This window comes from Mesoplodon densirostris, chromosome 4 (genome assembly GCF_025265405.1).
Source record: "Mesoplodon densirostris isolate mMesDen1 chromosome 4, mMesDen1 primary haplotype, whole genome shotgun sequence".
In the NCBI taxonomy this organism is placed as follows: Eukaryota; Metazoa; Chordata; class Mammalia; order Artiodactyla; family Ziphiidae; genus Mesoplodon; species Mesoplodon densirostris.
Genome location: NC_082664.1, coordinates 170,863,977 through 170,879,846, shown reverse-complemented (window position 1 = coordinate 170,879,846; position 15,870 = coordinate 170,863,977). Strand labels below are relative to the sequence as shown.

At 38.7% G+C, this 15,870-nt stretch overlaps 1 protein-coding gene across 11 annotated transcripts in view; it reads right to left on the bottom strand.

Annotated features, from left to right (window-relative positions):
* The window catches only part of MLLT10 (MLLT10 histone lysine methyltransferase DOT1L cofactor), a 246,798-nt gene that overhangs the window by 137,919 nt on the left and 93,009 nt on the right, over nt 1-15,870 (bottom strand). For all 11 annotated transcript variants that reach the window (XR_009531819.1, XM_060097691.1, XM_060097695.1 and 8 more), the window contains 2 exons: nt 4,788-4,891; nt 444-537 (listed from right to left, as the gene is read on the bottom strand). Coding sequence is in view for 10 of the 11 variants with exons in the window: in XM_060097691.1 (XP_059953674.1) it covers nt 444-537; nt 4,788-4,891 (198 nt within the window). In the remaining variant the exon portion in view is untranslated. The remainder of the gene's footprint in view (nt 1-443; nt 538-4,787; nt 4,892-15,870) is intronic.

Sequence of the window (15,870 nt, the reverse complement as noted above, 5' to 3'; positions counted from 1 at the left end):
CTCCAAGTAAATAAAAATGAAAATAAATAATAAAATGGGTAATAGTAATAAAGCAAAAAGATGAGACACAAGTGATAGAGAATCACAAAATACATAATCAAACATCAAAAATTAAATTAACTGAAAACGGTGGTAAATTACAAAGAGTTCTTACACATTTGTATTTTCTACTAAATGTATACCAACATTTACTATTAACTATTAATATAAATTCTAAAGTAGAATATTTTAGAATATTCACCTTTATAAATAAATCCAAGCAAAGCAAAATCTTTTAAAATTACTAGAGCTTTTAATTCCCAACAAAGAACACGCTAAGCAGACTTAATCTGAAGCACAACCAAAAAAAGTAATGGTTATTATGGCTTTTCTATAAAAGACTCAACTCTATTGTCAAAACTAATTATTATCATTTTAAAATTAAATTCAAGACAAATTCTTACCAGCTTACTGAAATGGTATTTACAGTAGCCACAGTACTGGACGTTATCTGCACCATTACCTTCTTCTTCACAAAGTAGTCCTGCAAATTGAGCACTGAAAAAAAAAAAGCCAAGTATATCAACAAAATTTCAAACCATGGTGTGTGTGTGTGTGTGTGTGTGTGTGTATATATATATAAAATATAGATATATTATAGACATATATAAAACTATATATATAATTATATATATATAAAACTATAGATAGACAGATAGATATATTATATATAGATATATATAAAACTTAAAATTCACTTCCAAGCATGTAGGGTTTATAAGAAAACCTTACATCTCCTAAGAGAAAAAGGGAAAATAAAAGGCTTTATTCTAGCTGAGACCAAGAACATTTCATCCCATCCTATGACCAAGAACATTTCATCCCATCCTATGACTGATATATTTTTAAAGTTATATACATGGTTTAAAATAAACTTTTTATCCAACTCTAACAAGGATGAAGATTTATTCACGTTTTATGTCACCAAGTAGACATTAAATTTCTTTTAAGATATCCCCACACCCCAAACTTAACACTTCATTTTACTTTTTCAATCTCTATCACAGGTACAATTGGAAAGGCCAGGCGTCTAAAGGGCTGACATGACATATGATGCAGATTACATACTGTTAGAAGGAAAATGATTCAAGTCATACCATAGTACAGTAGGTAAGAGAAATGTAAGCTGTGTTTTTCTAGTCAAAAAACAATGGAAGAGGGCTTCCCTGGTGGCGCAGTGGTTGAGAGTCCGCCTGCCAATGCAGGGGACACGGGTTCGTGCCCCGGTCCGGGAAGATCCCACATGCCATGGAGCGGCTGGGCCCGTGAGCCATGGCTGCTGAGCCTGCACGTCTGGAGCCTGTGCTCCGCAACGGGAGAGGCCACAACAGTGAGAGGCCCACGTACCGCAAAAAAACCAACCAACCAAACAAAAAACAATGGAAGAAATGGAACTGAAGCCTAAAGCTATGATATTCTTTTTTTTTTTTTTTTTTTGTGGTATGCGGGCCTCTCACTGTTGTGGCCTCTCTCGTTGCAGAGCACGGGCTCCGGACGCACAGGCTCAGCAGCCATGGCTCACGGGCCCAGACGCTCTGCGGCATGTGGGATCCTCCCGAACCGGGGCACGAACCCGCATCCCCTGCATCAGCAGGCGGACTCTCTACCACTGCGCCACCAGGGAAGCCCGATATTCATATTTCTAAAAAACGCGAAGTGCTAAAGTTTAGAATCATTATCTTGTCAATTTGACCTTCCACTTTTAACATTCCAAAATTAAAGTACTAGTATGTATCTCATACCCAAAAAAGGTCTTTCATCTTTGGAAACTTAAATACAATATTAAGAGAATTCTTATTTTTTATTGAGGTATAGCTGAATTACAATGTTGTGTTAATTACTGAGGTACTACAGCAAACTGACTCAATCATACATATATGTACATTCTTTTCCACTATGGTTTATCACAGGATACTGAATATAGTTCCCTGTGCTATACAGTAAGATTTTGTTGTTTATCCATTCCATATATACCAGCTTGCATCTGCTAATCCCAAACTCCCAATCCATCCCCCTCCCCCTTGGAAACCACCAGTCTATTATCTATGTACCTGATTCTGTTTCTGTTTCACTGATAGGTTCATTTGTGTCATGTTTTAGATTCTACATATAAGTGATATCACATGGTATTTGTCTTTCTCTTTCTGAATTACTTTGCTTAGTATGCTAATCTCTAGTTGCATCCATGTTGTTGCAAATGGATTCTTTCATTCCGTTTTTTTTTTTTTTTTTTTGCGGTACGTGGCCTCTCACTGTTGTGGCCTCTCCTGTTGCGGAGCACAGGCTCCGGACTCGCATCAGCGGCCATGGCTCACAGGCCTAGCCGCTCCGCAGCATGTGGGATCTTCCTGGACTGGGGCACAAACCCGTGTCTCCTGCATCGGCAGGCGGGCTCTCAACCACTGCGCCACCAGGGAAGCCCTCTTTCATTCCTTTTTATGGCTGAGTAGTATTCCACTGTGTGTGTGTGTGTGTGTGTGTGTGTGTGTGTGTGTGTGTGTGTGTGTGTGTGTGTACACACACCACATCTTCTTTATCCATTCATCTGTCGATGGACATTTAGGGTGTTTCCATGTCTTGGCTATTGTGAACAGTGCTGCTATGAACGTAGGGGTGCATGTATATTTTTGAATTATACAGTTTTGTCTGGATATATTCTCAGGAGTGGGAATGCTGGATCATATGGTAATTCTAGTTTTAGTTTTCTGAGGAACCTCTATACTGATTTCCACAGTGGCTGTACCAACTTACATTCCCACCAACAGTGTAGGAGGGTTCCCTTTCCTCTACACCCCCTCCAGCATTTGTTATTTGTAGACTTTTTAATGATGGCCATTCTGAATGGTGTGAGGTGGTACCTCATTGTAGTTTTGATTTGCATTTCTCTAATAATTAGTGATTTGAGCATCTTTTCACGTACTTAGTGGCCACCTGTATTTCTTTTTTGAAGAAATGTCTCTTTAGGTCTTCTGCCCACTTTGCAATTAAGAGAATTTAAAAGAAACAAAAATCTTTTCCATGGAACTTCTCTGGTGGTCCAGTGGCTAAGACTCCATGATTCCAACGCAGGGGGCCCAGGTTCAATCCCTGGTCAGGGATTTACATCCCACATGCCACAACTAAAGATCCCACATACTGCAACTAAAAGATCCCGCATGCCGCAACTAAAGATCCAGCAGGCTGCAATGAAGATCCCGCATACCACAACTAAGACACAGCACAGCCGAAAGAATAAATATTAAAAAATATATTTTTTCCATTTCCCAAAAGTAATCTAAAATGGATTTCATAAATCCACATACTAAAAGCTCAGGAAATAAAGCCTGTTCCTATACTGGCTGCTAAATACAGACTGATTTTTTTTTTTTTTTGCGGTATGCGGGCCTCTCACTGTTGTGGCCTCTCCCACTGCGGAGCACAGGCTCTGGATGCGCAGGCTCAGCCGCCATGGCGCATGGTCCCAGCCGCTCCGCAGCATGTGGGATCTTCCCAGACCAGGGCACGAACCTGCGTCCCCTGCGTCGGCAGGCGGACTCTCAACCACTGCGCCACCAGGGAAGCCCTAGACTGATTTTTTAAATTAATAACTACATGAGTTATTCCCAAACTTTTATTTTTTATTTTATTTATATTTTTTTGGCCGCACGGCATGTGGGATCTTAATTCCCCAACCAGGGATCGAATCCGTGCCCCTTGCAGTGGAAGTGTGGAGTCTTCTTAACCACTGGACTACCAGGGAAGTCTCACCAAACTTTTATTTTTAATTGTTGTCTATTATGTTGAATGTTTTGTTTTAGGATAATTTATGCTTTTGAAATTTTATGTTCAAAAAAACATATAAGTACAAGTTTTAGTATCAATTTACAATGCCTCCAAAAATTTAGTAACACGTGTTAAGAACAATAATAATGTTCACAATTTTTGCCCTGAAATCCGACTCCATGGAACTGTGCCCACTTCATAGTAAATACTCAATACATAATAGCTATTAATTATCATTAGTTACTATTCTAGGGAAATTACATTTATGTTTGTTGAACGCACAAAATGTTCTTTACAGCACCACATATTATAAAACAATTTGGAAACAATGTGTCTGAAATTGGTGAAACATTAAATAAAATACTAACATTTGATAGGATATAATGCAGCCATTTCCATGTTGCTAGTGGACTATATCACCTTCCCAAAATTTTTGGTGAAAAAATTATCAAAAAAACTATGTTACATTTAAACTGTGATTTAAAAATTATGCAACAAATAGGTACATGGATAAAAACTGAAAAGAAAGATGAACAAAATAAAAATAGAATGTTATTTAAAAAAACATTTAAGTAACTTTTTAAGGAAAAGCCACTATAATACTGAGAATGATGGCGATTGCTTTTTTCCCCCTCTTGAAACACAGACAGTGAAAAAATTCTATCATTCATAAAATCCTTACTAGTATTTCAGGCACTGCACTAAATTTATCTACATCAGCTCTTTTAATCCTAATGACAAATCCAAGGGTAGGTAACCAATAGAAGTACTTTAAACAAAATGTAACTGAATAAGACACTAGAACCAGGGTCCACCTACTGGACTCTGGTAAATACACTCAATTATTAGAATTATCTTTATTACAGTAAATATAAACATAGACACTATCCCAACAAAATTTACTTTAATAATATTTGCATACCTAAGTTTTTAACTTACAAGGTATTCCCAATTTCACTTCTGTACAATGACAGAAACATACTTACCATGTCACATGGAAAGCCTGTCGACATCCATGTTTATTACATGTCATGCAAGCACCAGTGGCTGCTTTGCTTTCTCTTCCTTGTTCATCACAAATGTAGCAAGTCTTAGAGTAAAGAAACAAAACAAGTTGAAATGAAAACAAAAACTTTACGAGTGCTTCACACAAATATGGATTTTATAGTTATCTTCAGAAGTCAAGGTCAGGTTTACTATCTTACCTACTCCAAATCATGAATTCATTTTTTTTCTGACTGTAATCTAATTTTTACAAACATGAAAACATCAATACAGACATAAACAGTCCTAGTACGATTTCACAAGGCAGTGTTTCCTTAGACTCAAAAACCCCACAAGATAGGAAGAATCTTCACAGGAACTGAGACCAGGGGGCAGGACACAGCCTACCCCACCTCAGTATTAATATACTCCTCCTCACCAATATTTAACTGATTCCTGTAACAAAGGTGTAAAAAGAGGTTTGTCTTTCTTTTCTGCTGGAAGTAAGCATAAGTAAAGGAGGTTGATACAGGGAGTTGGGACTTAGAGGTGAAGGACAGTCCTAAATGAGTGAGCAAGGTTTAGGTCATTCCAACTGTCCACAAGAATCCGACATGACCTATCATTGAGCCCTGCCAACCTGACATAATAGGCCTGGGAGGAAGACACTTTAGGAGATCAGAGATGTCCCCAAGAGGTATTGGCCAATGAACACTCCCAGCAACTTTGACATATATCTGATCCTTCTCCCAGTTGAAAATAGCTGATAGACAGTATCACTTTTTCATGAAAGACGGAATTATAAAAATGGCAATCTACAAGTGTATAATGAATAAAATTATCAACTGACTGTAAGTTGAGTATACAAAAATTAATGCCTAACTACATATACTCAGATGATACAATTCTAAAAAGAAACCGATTTCTGAACAGTAACAAGGTATAACCTAGCAAACTTCAATAGGACCACATGTATTTTTAAACTTGGAGAAGTTTCCCCCACTATGCACTGTGGTGCCAAATAACACCATTCAACAATACTGATAAGAACACAGTTTCCAAAAAAAAGCCCAATATATAGTAAAGTCAGGTAAATGAATTTCAACTCCTCTGCTGAAAGACATGGATTCAGACTGAACTGAATTACAAAAATTATTTTATATCTCTAAAAAGTAAAATCCTTAGTTACAACAAAACTAACCTAGACACACTGAATAAGAGCATCTCTAGAGACTTCCCTGGTGGTCCACTGGCTGAGAATCCATCTTCCAATGCAGGGGATGTGAGCTTGATCCCTGGTTGGGGAACTAAGATCCCACGTGCCACGGGGCAACTAAGCACACTTGCCACAGCTACTGAGCCTGCACGCTCTACAGCCCGTGCCATAACTAGAGAGAAGCCTGCGCGCCACAACTAGAGAGAAGCCCAAACACCACAACAAAGAGCCTGCTTGCTGCAACAAAACTCAGCCCACGTGCTGCAACTACTGAGCCCATGCACTCTAGAGTCCACGTGCCACAACTAGAGAGAAGCCCACTCGCCGCAACAAAAGATTCCACATAGCACAACTTAGACCTGATGCAGCCAAATTAAATCATTAATTAATTACTTTTTTTTTTTTTGCGGTACACAGGCCTCTCACTGTTGTGGCCTCTCCCGTTGCGGAGCACAGGCTCCGGACGCGCAGGCTCAGCGGCCATGGCTCACGGGCCCAGCCGCTCCGTGGCATGTGGGATCTTCCCGGACCGGGGCACGAACCTGCATCCCCTGCATCAGCAGGCGGACTCTCAACCACTGCACCACCAGGGAAGCCCAGAAACAGATTTTTGAGATTATAGTACCTAAAGAACAGTTTCAGAGAAACGTGGTATGCCATTAACTGCATTAACAGATGTATAATGAGAAAATCAGGAGAGGAAAGAAAAGGACAGAAAATGTACCTGAAGAAATAATGGCTGAAAACTTCCCAAATGTGATGAAAAACAATAATCTACACATCCAAAAAGTTCAACAAACTCCATACAGGATAAACACAAAGAGATGCTCACTCAAAAATGATGAAAGGCAAAATAAAGAGAAAATCTCGAAAGAGAAATGAGGAAAATGCATCATCACATACAAGTAAACCTGAGGTTTCATTAGGAATAAAATAGGGGACAGAAAGCAGTGGAATAACATTCAAAATGCTGAAAGAACAAAAACTATCAGCCAAGAATCCTACATCCAAAAGAGCTGTATTGCAGAAATAATGGCAAAATAACAACATTCTCAGACCCAAAAAAACTGAGATACTTTGTTGCTCCAAACCTCACTAACAAGAACTACAAAGAGAAATTCCTTAGGCTAAAATTAAGTGACAATAGACAGTAATTGCAATCCACACAAAAAAACAAGGAGTTCCCATCACTTATACCTCAATAAAGCTGAAAGTTTAAAAAATAAATTTATAGACCAATTAAATAACAAAGAAAGAGTTCTGACAAAGGTAATTATATAGGAAATGATAAAAGATAGTATGATGAGATATTTCTTTCTCATTCTCTTAATTTAAAAAGCAATCACATAGGGGGCTTCCCTGGTGGCGCAGTGGTTGAGAGTCTGCCTGCCGATTCAGGGGACACGGGTTTGTGCCCCGGTCCAGGAGGATCCCACATGCCGCAGAGCGGCTGGGCCCGTGAGCCATGGCCGCTGAGCCTGCACGTCCGGAGCCTGTGCTCCGCAGCGGGAGAGGCCACAACGGTGAGAGGCCCACGTACCGCCGAAAAAAAAAAAAAAGCAATCACATAAAACAATGTCCATAAATTGTATTGTTGGGACTATAACATACAGAAATGTAATATATGTGATAAGGACAACACAATGAAAGAGAGTGGGAATAAAGTTATTTTGGAGTAAGAAAATAACACGAGGTGGTAACTGGAACCCATAGGAAGAAATGAAGAGAAATAAAAATGGTAAACAGGAAAACACACACTCTATAAATATATCTGTGGTCTTCATCTCTTAGCTTCTTTAAAAAACATAAGATTATATAAAGCAATTTTAACTATTTTGGGGCTCGTAGTATATATAGAGACATGATATCTATAATAATAATAGCACAAAGGTGGAGAGGAAAGAAATAAAATGAATGCTATAAATTTCTATATCTTACTGGAGTTAAGTAGATTCTGGTAAGTTAAGATGAATATTGTAAGCCCTAGAGCAACCACTAAGAAAATAACCCAAGAAAATATAATTTAAAAATCATGAAAGGAATGAAGATGGTACACCAGAAAACATCCACTTATAAACATAAAAGAAGGTAGTGTACAAAGAGGAAAAACAAAGTAGTCACAAGACAAAGAAAACAAAGTAAGGGACTTCCCTGGTGGCTCAGTGGTTGAGAATCTGACTGTCAATGCAGGGGACACGTGTTCAATCCCTGGTCTGGGAAGATCCCACATGCCGCAGAGCAACTAAGCCTATGTGCCACAACTACTGAGCCTGCACTCTAAAGCCCGCGAGCCACAACTACTGAAGCTCATGCACCTATAGCCTGCGCTCTCCAACAAGAGAAGCCACCGCAATGAGAAACTCACGCACCACAACAAACAGTAGCCCCTATTGGCCTCAACTATAGAAAGCCCACACACAACAATGAAGACCCAGCACAGCCAAAAAAACAAAAACAAAAAATTGCTATTAATAAAAAAAAGTAAGAAAGAAAACAAAGTAAAATGGCAGATGTAAACCCAACCACATTAATAGCAATGAATATGAAAATAATCCAATCAAAAGGCAGAGACTGATTAACTGAATTAAAAAAAAAGTTCCAGGCTTCCCTGGTGGCGCAGTGGTTGAGAGTCCACCTGCCGATGCAGGGGACACGGGTTCGTGCCCCGGTCTGGGAAGATCCCACATGCCATGGAGCGGCTGGGCCTGTGAGCCACAGCCACTGAGCCTGCGCGTCCGGAGCCTGTGCTCCACAACAACAGGAGAGGCCACAACAGCGAGAGGCCTGCGTACCGCAAAAAAAAAAAAAAAAAAGTTCCATATGCCATCTATAGGATGCATACTTTAGATCTGAAGACACAAGTAAGTTAAAAGTAAAAGGATGAAAAAAGATATACCATGCAAAAGGCAAGCAAACACAAGGCAATGCATACTTTAGATTTGAAGACACAAGTAAATTAAAAGGATGAAAAAAGATATACCATGCAAAAGGCAAGCAAACAAAAGGCAATGCATACTTTAGATTTGAAGACACAAGTAAGTTAAAAGTAAAAGGATGAAAAAAGATATACCATGCAAAAGGCAAGCAAACACAAGTGGCTTATTATCAGACAAAAAAACAGACTGTTGAGGGACTCCCCTGGTGGCGCAGGGGTTAAGAATCTGCCTGCCAATGCAGGGGACATGGGTTTGATCCCTGGTCCAGGAAGATCCCACATGCTGTGGAGCAACTAAGCCCATGTGCCACTACTATAAATAAATAAATTTATAAAAAAAACAAAAATAGACTGTTGAAAGAGATTTTATAATAATAAAACCGATATAACAATTATAAGCATATATACATGCAACCAACAAGAGCTTCCAAGACACATGAATCAAAGGGGGAAAAAAGTGATTTGCAAATTTTAAATTTCACAATTAAATAGCTATTGGATTGAGAAGAAAAAATATAAACTAATTTAAGCATTACTGAGAAAATGATCCCAAACAACAATATCGCATCTAAATAAAATGTCAAGTATGTGAATAAAGGTATACTCAGAGGCAAACTTACAGCCTGAAAGCTTTCATTTTAAGGGGGAAAAAAGTCATAGTTTGACCTAATATTTTGAATAAAAGAAACAGTGTTCGTTTCAAAAGGATTCAGGGGCCAAATTCCAACTCTACCTAAAAAGTAGAGAGCTGAAAGAACATCACTCTAAACCTATCAAGAAAAAGCCATTTAAACTATAAAACCCACAACTTTTCTTGAAACTATGAAAGATTTGCACTTGCAAAGGCAACCAAATAGTTTGAAATCCAAGGGCAGACACACTCTCTCCTTCAGCTGCCTAAAATCCACAAGACACTCAGACTATCCACTAAGGACAGAGCAAGGGAAGAAAATGTGGAGGAAGACAGGCAGATAAGAAACCAGCAAAAATTTTAACAAATTGCTAAAGGCTGGTTGTGGGCTACTGCAGTAGTACAGAACCACTGGAACCACGGACAGGAGTTCACGCTCACTCACAGACTCTACTCCATGAAGACTACAAGGAGCTCTTGGGGAAGACTGGAAGCAAGGAGACAAAACAACCAGAAAGAATCTCCCTTGGTGGTGCAGGCATGAAGGAGAGGATCAGGTGCCACTGAGGCAAAGATATGAAATCCCACCTCTTGCCCAGACACTACTCTCAAAAGCCCCGAGCGTCTGGGGGATTGGCTGCAAACCCTGTCACACCCAGGGCATGAGTAAAGACCCATGATGGTTAGGAGGACAAAGGAGAAAATCTTTTACCCCTAAAGAAGCGGCAGGAAAAATTCCTGACCCTAGGATCTGTTATCGGAGATCTTCTAGCACTTGGGGAGAGACAGGAAGCTGTCTTCCTCCCAAGTCCTTCCACAGATGTAGAGCAAAGTCTGCCAAAGGGAGGAGGCAATGAATTGGTGAAACCCTGAGGCCCAGATATACAGAGCCCACCAAGGACTGAGGCTGGACCAAATCAACCAAGAAATCAAAAGCCCAAAACATCAAATAATAAACGACAGCAGTCTAGCACTAACAGGTGCAACAAAAGTGTGGTAAAAGGAAGAGCACAGAAAGAAACCAACCTCTGTGGCACCAAATCACCCAATATTCCAGCCCTCAACCTAAACATAAGGTATCATTAGAGGAGGAGGAAGGGGCAGGGCCACCCCAATGGGCTCAGGAAACAGATCATCAAGCCACAGAGAGAGGTCACACAATGTTATTTCCACCGCACTTTATTAGCCAAAACAAGTTACAGAGCAGCCTAGATACAAGAGATGAGGTATTTACTTTTGGTGCGAATGTAAACTGGTGCAGCCACTACGGAGAACACTATGGAGGTTCCTTAAAAAACTAAAAATAGAGTTAACATGATCCAGCAATCCCACTCCTGGGCATATATCCAGAGAAAACTATAACTCAAAAAGACACATGCGGGCTTCCCTGGTGGCGCAGTGGTTGAGAGTCCGCCTGCGGATGCAGGGGACACGGGTTCGTGCCCCGGTCCAGGAAGATCCCACATGCCGCAGAGCGACTGGGCCCGTGAGCCATGGCCGCTGAGCCTGCATGTCCAGAGCCTGTGCTCCGCAACGGGAGAGGCCACAGCAGTGAGAGGCCCGTGTACCGCAAAAAAAAAAAAAAAAAAAAGACACATGCACCCCACTGTTCATATTTACAATAGCCAAGCAGCACTATTTACAATAGCCAAGACATGGAAGCAACCTAAATGTCCATCGACATATAAATGGATAAAGAACATGTGGGGTGTGTGTGTGTGTGTGTGTGTGTACACACACACCCCACATGGGGGATAAATTTGGAATCGGGGATTAACATATACACACTACTATATATATATAACAGGTAAACAACAAGGACCTACTGTATAGCACAGGGAACTATAGTAATAACCTATAATGGAAAAGAATCTGAAAAAGCATATATATGTATGTATGTGTATACAGACACAGATATAACTGAAGCACTTTACTATACACCTGAAACCAACACAACTTTGTAAATCAACTATACGTCAAGAAAAAAAAATTCTTAATAGCTTTCCACATCTATTCCTTTAGAAAAAACATAAAGGGAAGTTGGGCTAGCAATTTCTAAGTTTTCCTCTACTGTTATCCTCTTATAATTCAATGACACCATGTTTTATAGTATTTTTGGTTTGTTTGGTTGGTCTGTTATGATCCTTCCTATACTTATAAACACTCGTTCCTTCATGGCCATTCAGTAAATAAAAGCCATTCAAAAGGATAAATCCAGGATATACCCATCATCTGCCAACTACCCTCTATGGAAGTTGCAGCCTTCTAAATTAAATGCTTCCTTGACTCTACAGAACACAAGACCACCCAAAAAAGTTCCCAAATATCTATGTTGCCCCAGTCTTAAAAATTATTGAAACATACTTAAAGGTAACATATGCCACTCACATTTATTAACAAAATGTAGGGCCTCCCTGGTGGCTCAGTGGTTAAGAGTCCGCCTGCCGATGCAGGGGATACGGGTTCGTGCCCCGGTCTGGGAGGATCCCATATGCCGCGGAGCGGCTGGGCCCGTGAGCCGTGGCCGCTGGGCCTGCACATCCGGAGCCTGTGCTCCACAACGGGAGAGGCCACAACAGTGAGAGGCCCACATACCGCAAAAAAAAAAAAAAAAAAAAAAAGACAAAATGTATATGTTAGTGAAATAAGAAAATGATACAAGAAAATATGAGAGGTCAAAAAATAAAAATAAGAATCTGATGACAAATGGTACAGAAACTGGCCACTATATATGTAATGATGTGGAAAATTTAACAAAATAAGTCAACACAGTGAATTCTCTGCAAATGGATATACTATACAAATAGTCTAGAAATTTTTTCTTCTAAATCCTACAGTGTTCCAGCCACACAGGATTATTTTTCTCTGAACTGCCTAGCACCTCCCCTTTGCACCTATTACCCTAATTTATGCTACCTTCTCTGTCTAGAATTATTATTTGACTCTTTCTTCCATAGGTCAAATTTCTTATCATGCACAGCCCTTATATAATATCTTTGTGTGCCTTATTCAATTCCTTAGACAAAAATAATCCCTCCTTTCACTATGTTCCATAATAGTCTGTTCAGATTTTTTATTATTTATAATCTCTTATTATTTTCATATATTGTAGTTATATATTTACTTGACTGTCTAAGTATCACATGGAGATAAACCCTGTATTTTATGCAACTCTGAACTCTTAGCGTCTAGCACAATGCAAAGCAGGTCCATTTTAAGTGCCCAATACATTTATTAATAATCTCCACATTATCCTTTACTACCACTCATTAAGGACTGATGTATTCCAGGGGAGCTCCCCGGCAGTCCAGTGGTTAGGACTTGGCGCTTTCACTGTCATGGTCCAGGTTCAATCCCTGGTCAGGGAACGCCCCCACACCCCCACAAAGAGAAAAAAAAAGATTGATGTCTTCCAAAATGCAACAATCCATTTTCCCAATGTTCCTATCATTTCAGAATTACATGTCCCCTATTAACCATACTGAATATTCATGAACAGAATATTATTCTTTTTAAGGTTAATTATACAGACCAACAACCATAAGAATCCAAGAAACATATAAGGAAAAAAATTTGACAGAGAGATACACCATGCTTCTGGAAGGGGAGATTCAATATTCCAAAAAGATCAATTCTTCCCCAAAATCATATTTCACTGTAGCACCAGTAAAATTAAAATTGTACTGTTACTCCTAATGTTCATCTAAAAAAAGAAATACATGACAATATTTGTTCTACCATGTACCAAGATGTATTTAAAGCCATAATAATTTAAAACAGTATGGTACTAGAGTAAGAATAGAAAGACACATCAATGGAACAGAAAAAATGTCAAGAATACCCAAGAATTTAATAATGATTCAAACAGTATTTCAAATCACTGTGCAAAACATAGACTATTCAATAATAGTGTCAAAAAGGTTGACTAAACCACGTGAGTGAGGTCTGAGCCTGAACATGGTTAGGCTGGCCTCTGTATTATGGGATGGCAGCAACAGATTTGTTAATATGAGAATGATCAAATAAATACACTGAGGATAATGGGAGTCAGGTTTCTCATTGTCTGGCATGAGAATCATAACACAAAAAGAAAAAAACATTAGAATGAACCCCGTGCTGTTGGATTAGGTTTAGGGAAATTACTAAGAAATTCCTAGGAGTTTATGGTCCGATAAATAAATAGATACAAAGACAGACAGATACAGAAATACATACAGATATGTTTGTATTTAATACATAAATCCATGTACTAAATCAGAAGTATCTGTGTGACCTCACCAACTTCAAAATATAAAGAAGACATAGATGTGAATGTGTGTGTATCTCTGCATTTATACACACTGAGAGGGCCTGGAAGTAGCAACATCCTAATAACAATGAGCACACCTAGTGTCCACTTTGGTTTCTAAATACCATTCTCACCTAAAACAAAGCAAGGCTCCCTGGAGAAATGTTATTCTAGGGCTAAGACAAGGAATGGTTCAAGATGTGCCTAGAACATACTGTCATGTCAGAAGTAAAGAAGTACTCAAACAATGATAGAACCATGTCAAAAGACACAGGAACCCACATGAAGAGGTCCCACTGGCCAAACGTGAGACAATATGAACATCACAATAAGTGACAGTAATGGGGAATGACCCATTAAAATAAAATATTAACATGTAAGTCAATATTAGTCCATACTAATATAAATAATTGGGGAGTGGAGAAAGCTTTTCCTTAAAATGGTATGCCACCTGATGAATGCAAAAGATAGAAATAGAAAACCACCACTTGCCATCAATCTAATAGATTAATTAAGCAAAGAAACAACAATGAATTATAAAATTAGTGAGTAAAAGGCACAAGGAACAAGATATTTACATAAAAAGTACTTCCCGGGGCTTCCCTGGTGGTGCAGTGGTTGAGAGTCTGCCTGCCGATGCAGGGGACACGGGTTCATCCCTGGTCCGGGAAGATCCCACATGCCACGGAGCGGCTGGGCCCGTGAGCCATGGCCGCTGAGCCTGCGCGTCCGGAGTCTGTGCTCCGCAACGGGAGAGGCCGCAACAGTAAGAGGCCCGTGTACCTCAAAAAAAAAAAAAAAAAAAAAAAGTACTTCCCCACAAAATGCTTACTGATTATAAAGGGAATAAAGATTAACCTCCCAGTGGAGAAATCTTGTAGACACTGCCTTAACCAAGTGGTCAAGGTAAAATCACCAGTAATGGGAAAAGCTGAAATCATGTACCACCTGACAGAATGCCATGAGAACAACATAGCATCGTTTCTGTGATATTCCTGCCAAAAACACATAATCTGAATTTAATCATGTGGAAACATTATAAAAATCCATTCTACAAATAACTGGCCTATACTCTTCAGAAGTATCAAAGGTATAAGAGTCAGAGAAAGACTGAGTTACTATTCAGGAGACTTAAGAGACAAAAAGCAATCTGTGATCTTTTTGCTATGAAAGGGAAAAAAGAAAACATGAATGAAAATTAGGCAAATAATGATGGGGTCTCTGGATTAGACAGTAATAATGCATAAATGTTAATTTCCTGATTTTGGCTGTATTCTGGTCATGTAGAAGAAAGTCTTTCTTTATAGGAAATACAAACTAAAGCATTCAGAGGTGTCGGTGTTATATGAATTACTCTCAGATGGTTTAGGAGAGGAAGAAGTCTTTGTACTATTAATGCAACCATAATTTAAGTTTGAAATTATTTCAAAACTGAAAGGAAAAAAACAAGTATTTTTAGAAATGAATTTTGAAAGTACTAAAAAAATAGTTAGACATTAGTGTAGAGAAATATTTTCTTTGCATGGCAACAAAGGCAGAAACAATAAAGAGTAGTTGTGTAAATTACATAAAAATTTTAAACTTCAAACTAGAAGAAATTAACCTGCTAGAATACCGACAACAATAAAAACCATCAAGACATAATGAAAATTAAAAAGAAAATGTTAAGTTATGGGCAAAAGCATTCACAGCAAGTATATAAGAATAAAGAATAACATCTCCAATATAAAAAACATTTTGTAAGAAAAAATTAAAACATTACAATATTAAATTGAATGAAGAGCTATTCAAGATCAATTAACAAACATGAATAACCTTTTTTAAAAACTTTAAAATATTTAACCTTACCAATATTCAAAGAAAATCATTCAAACACTGTACTATTTTTCACTAAAAAGAATAGCAAAGACTGTTTTAATGGTAATATACAGTGCATTTAACAGGATATAAGATTATGTGCAATCTCACATATAACTAGTGTGATTATTAAATGAGAAACTGCATTCTAGAACAAC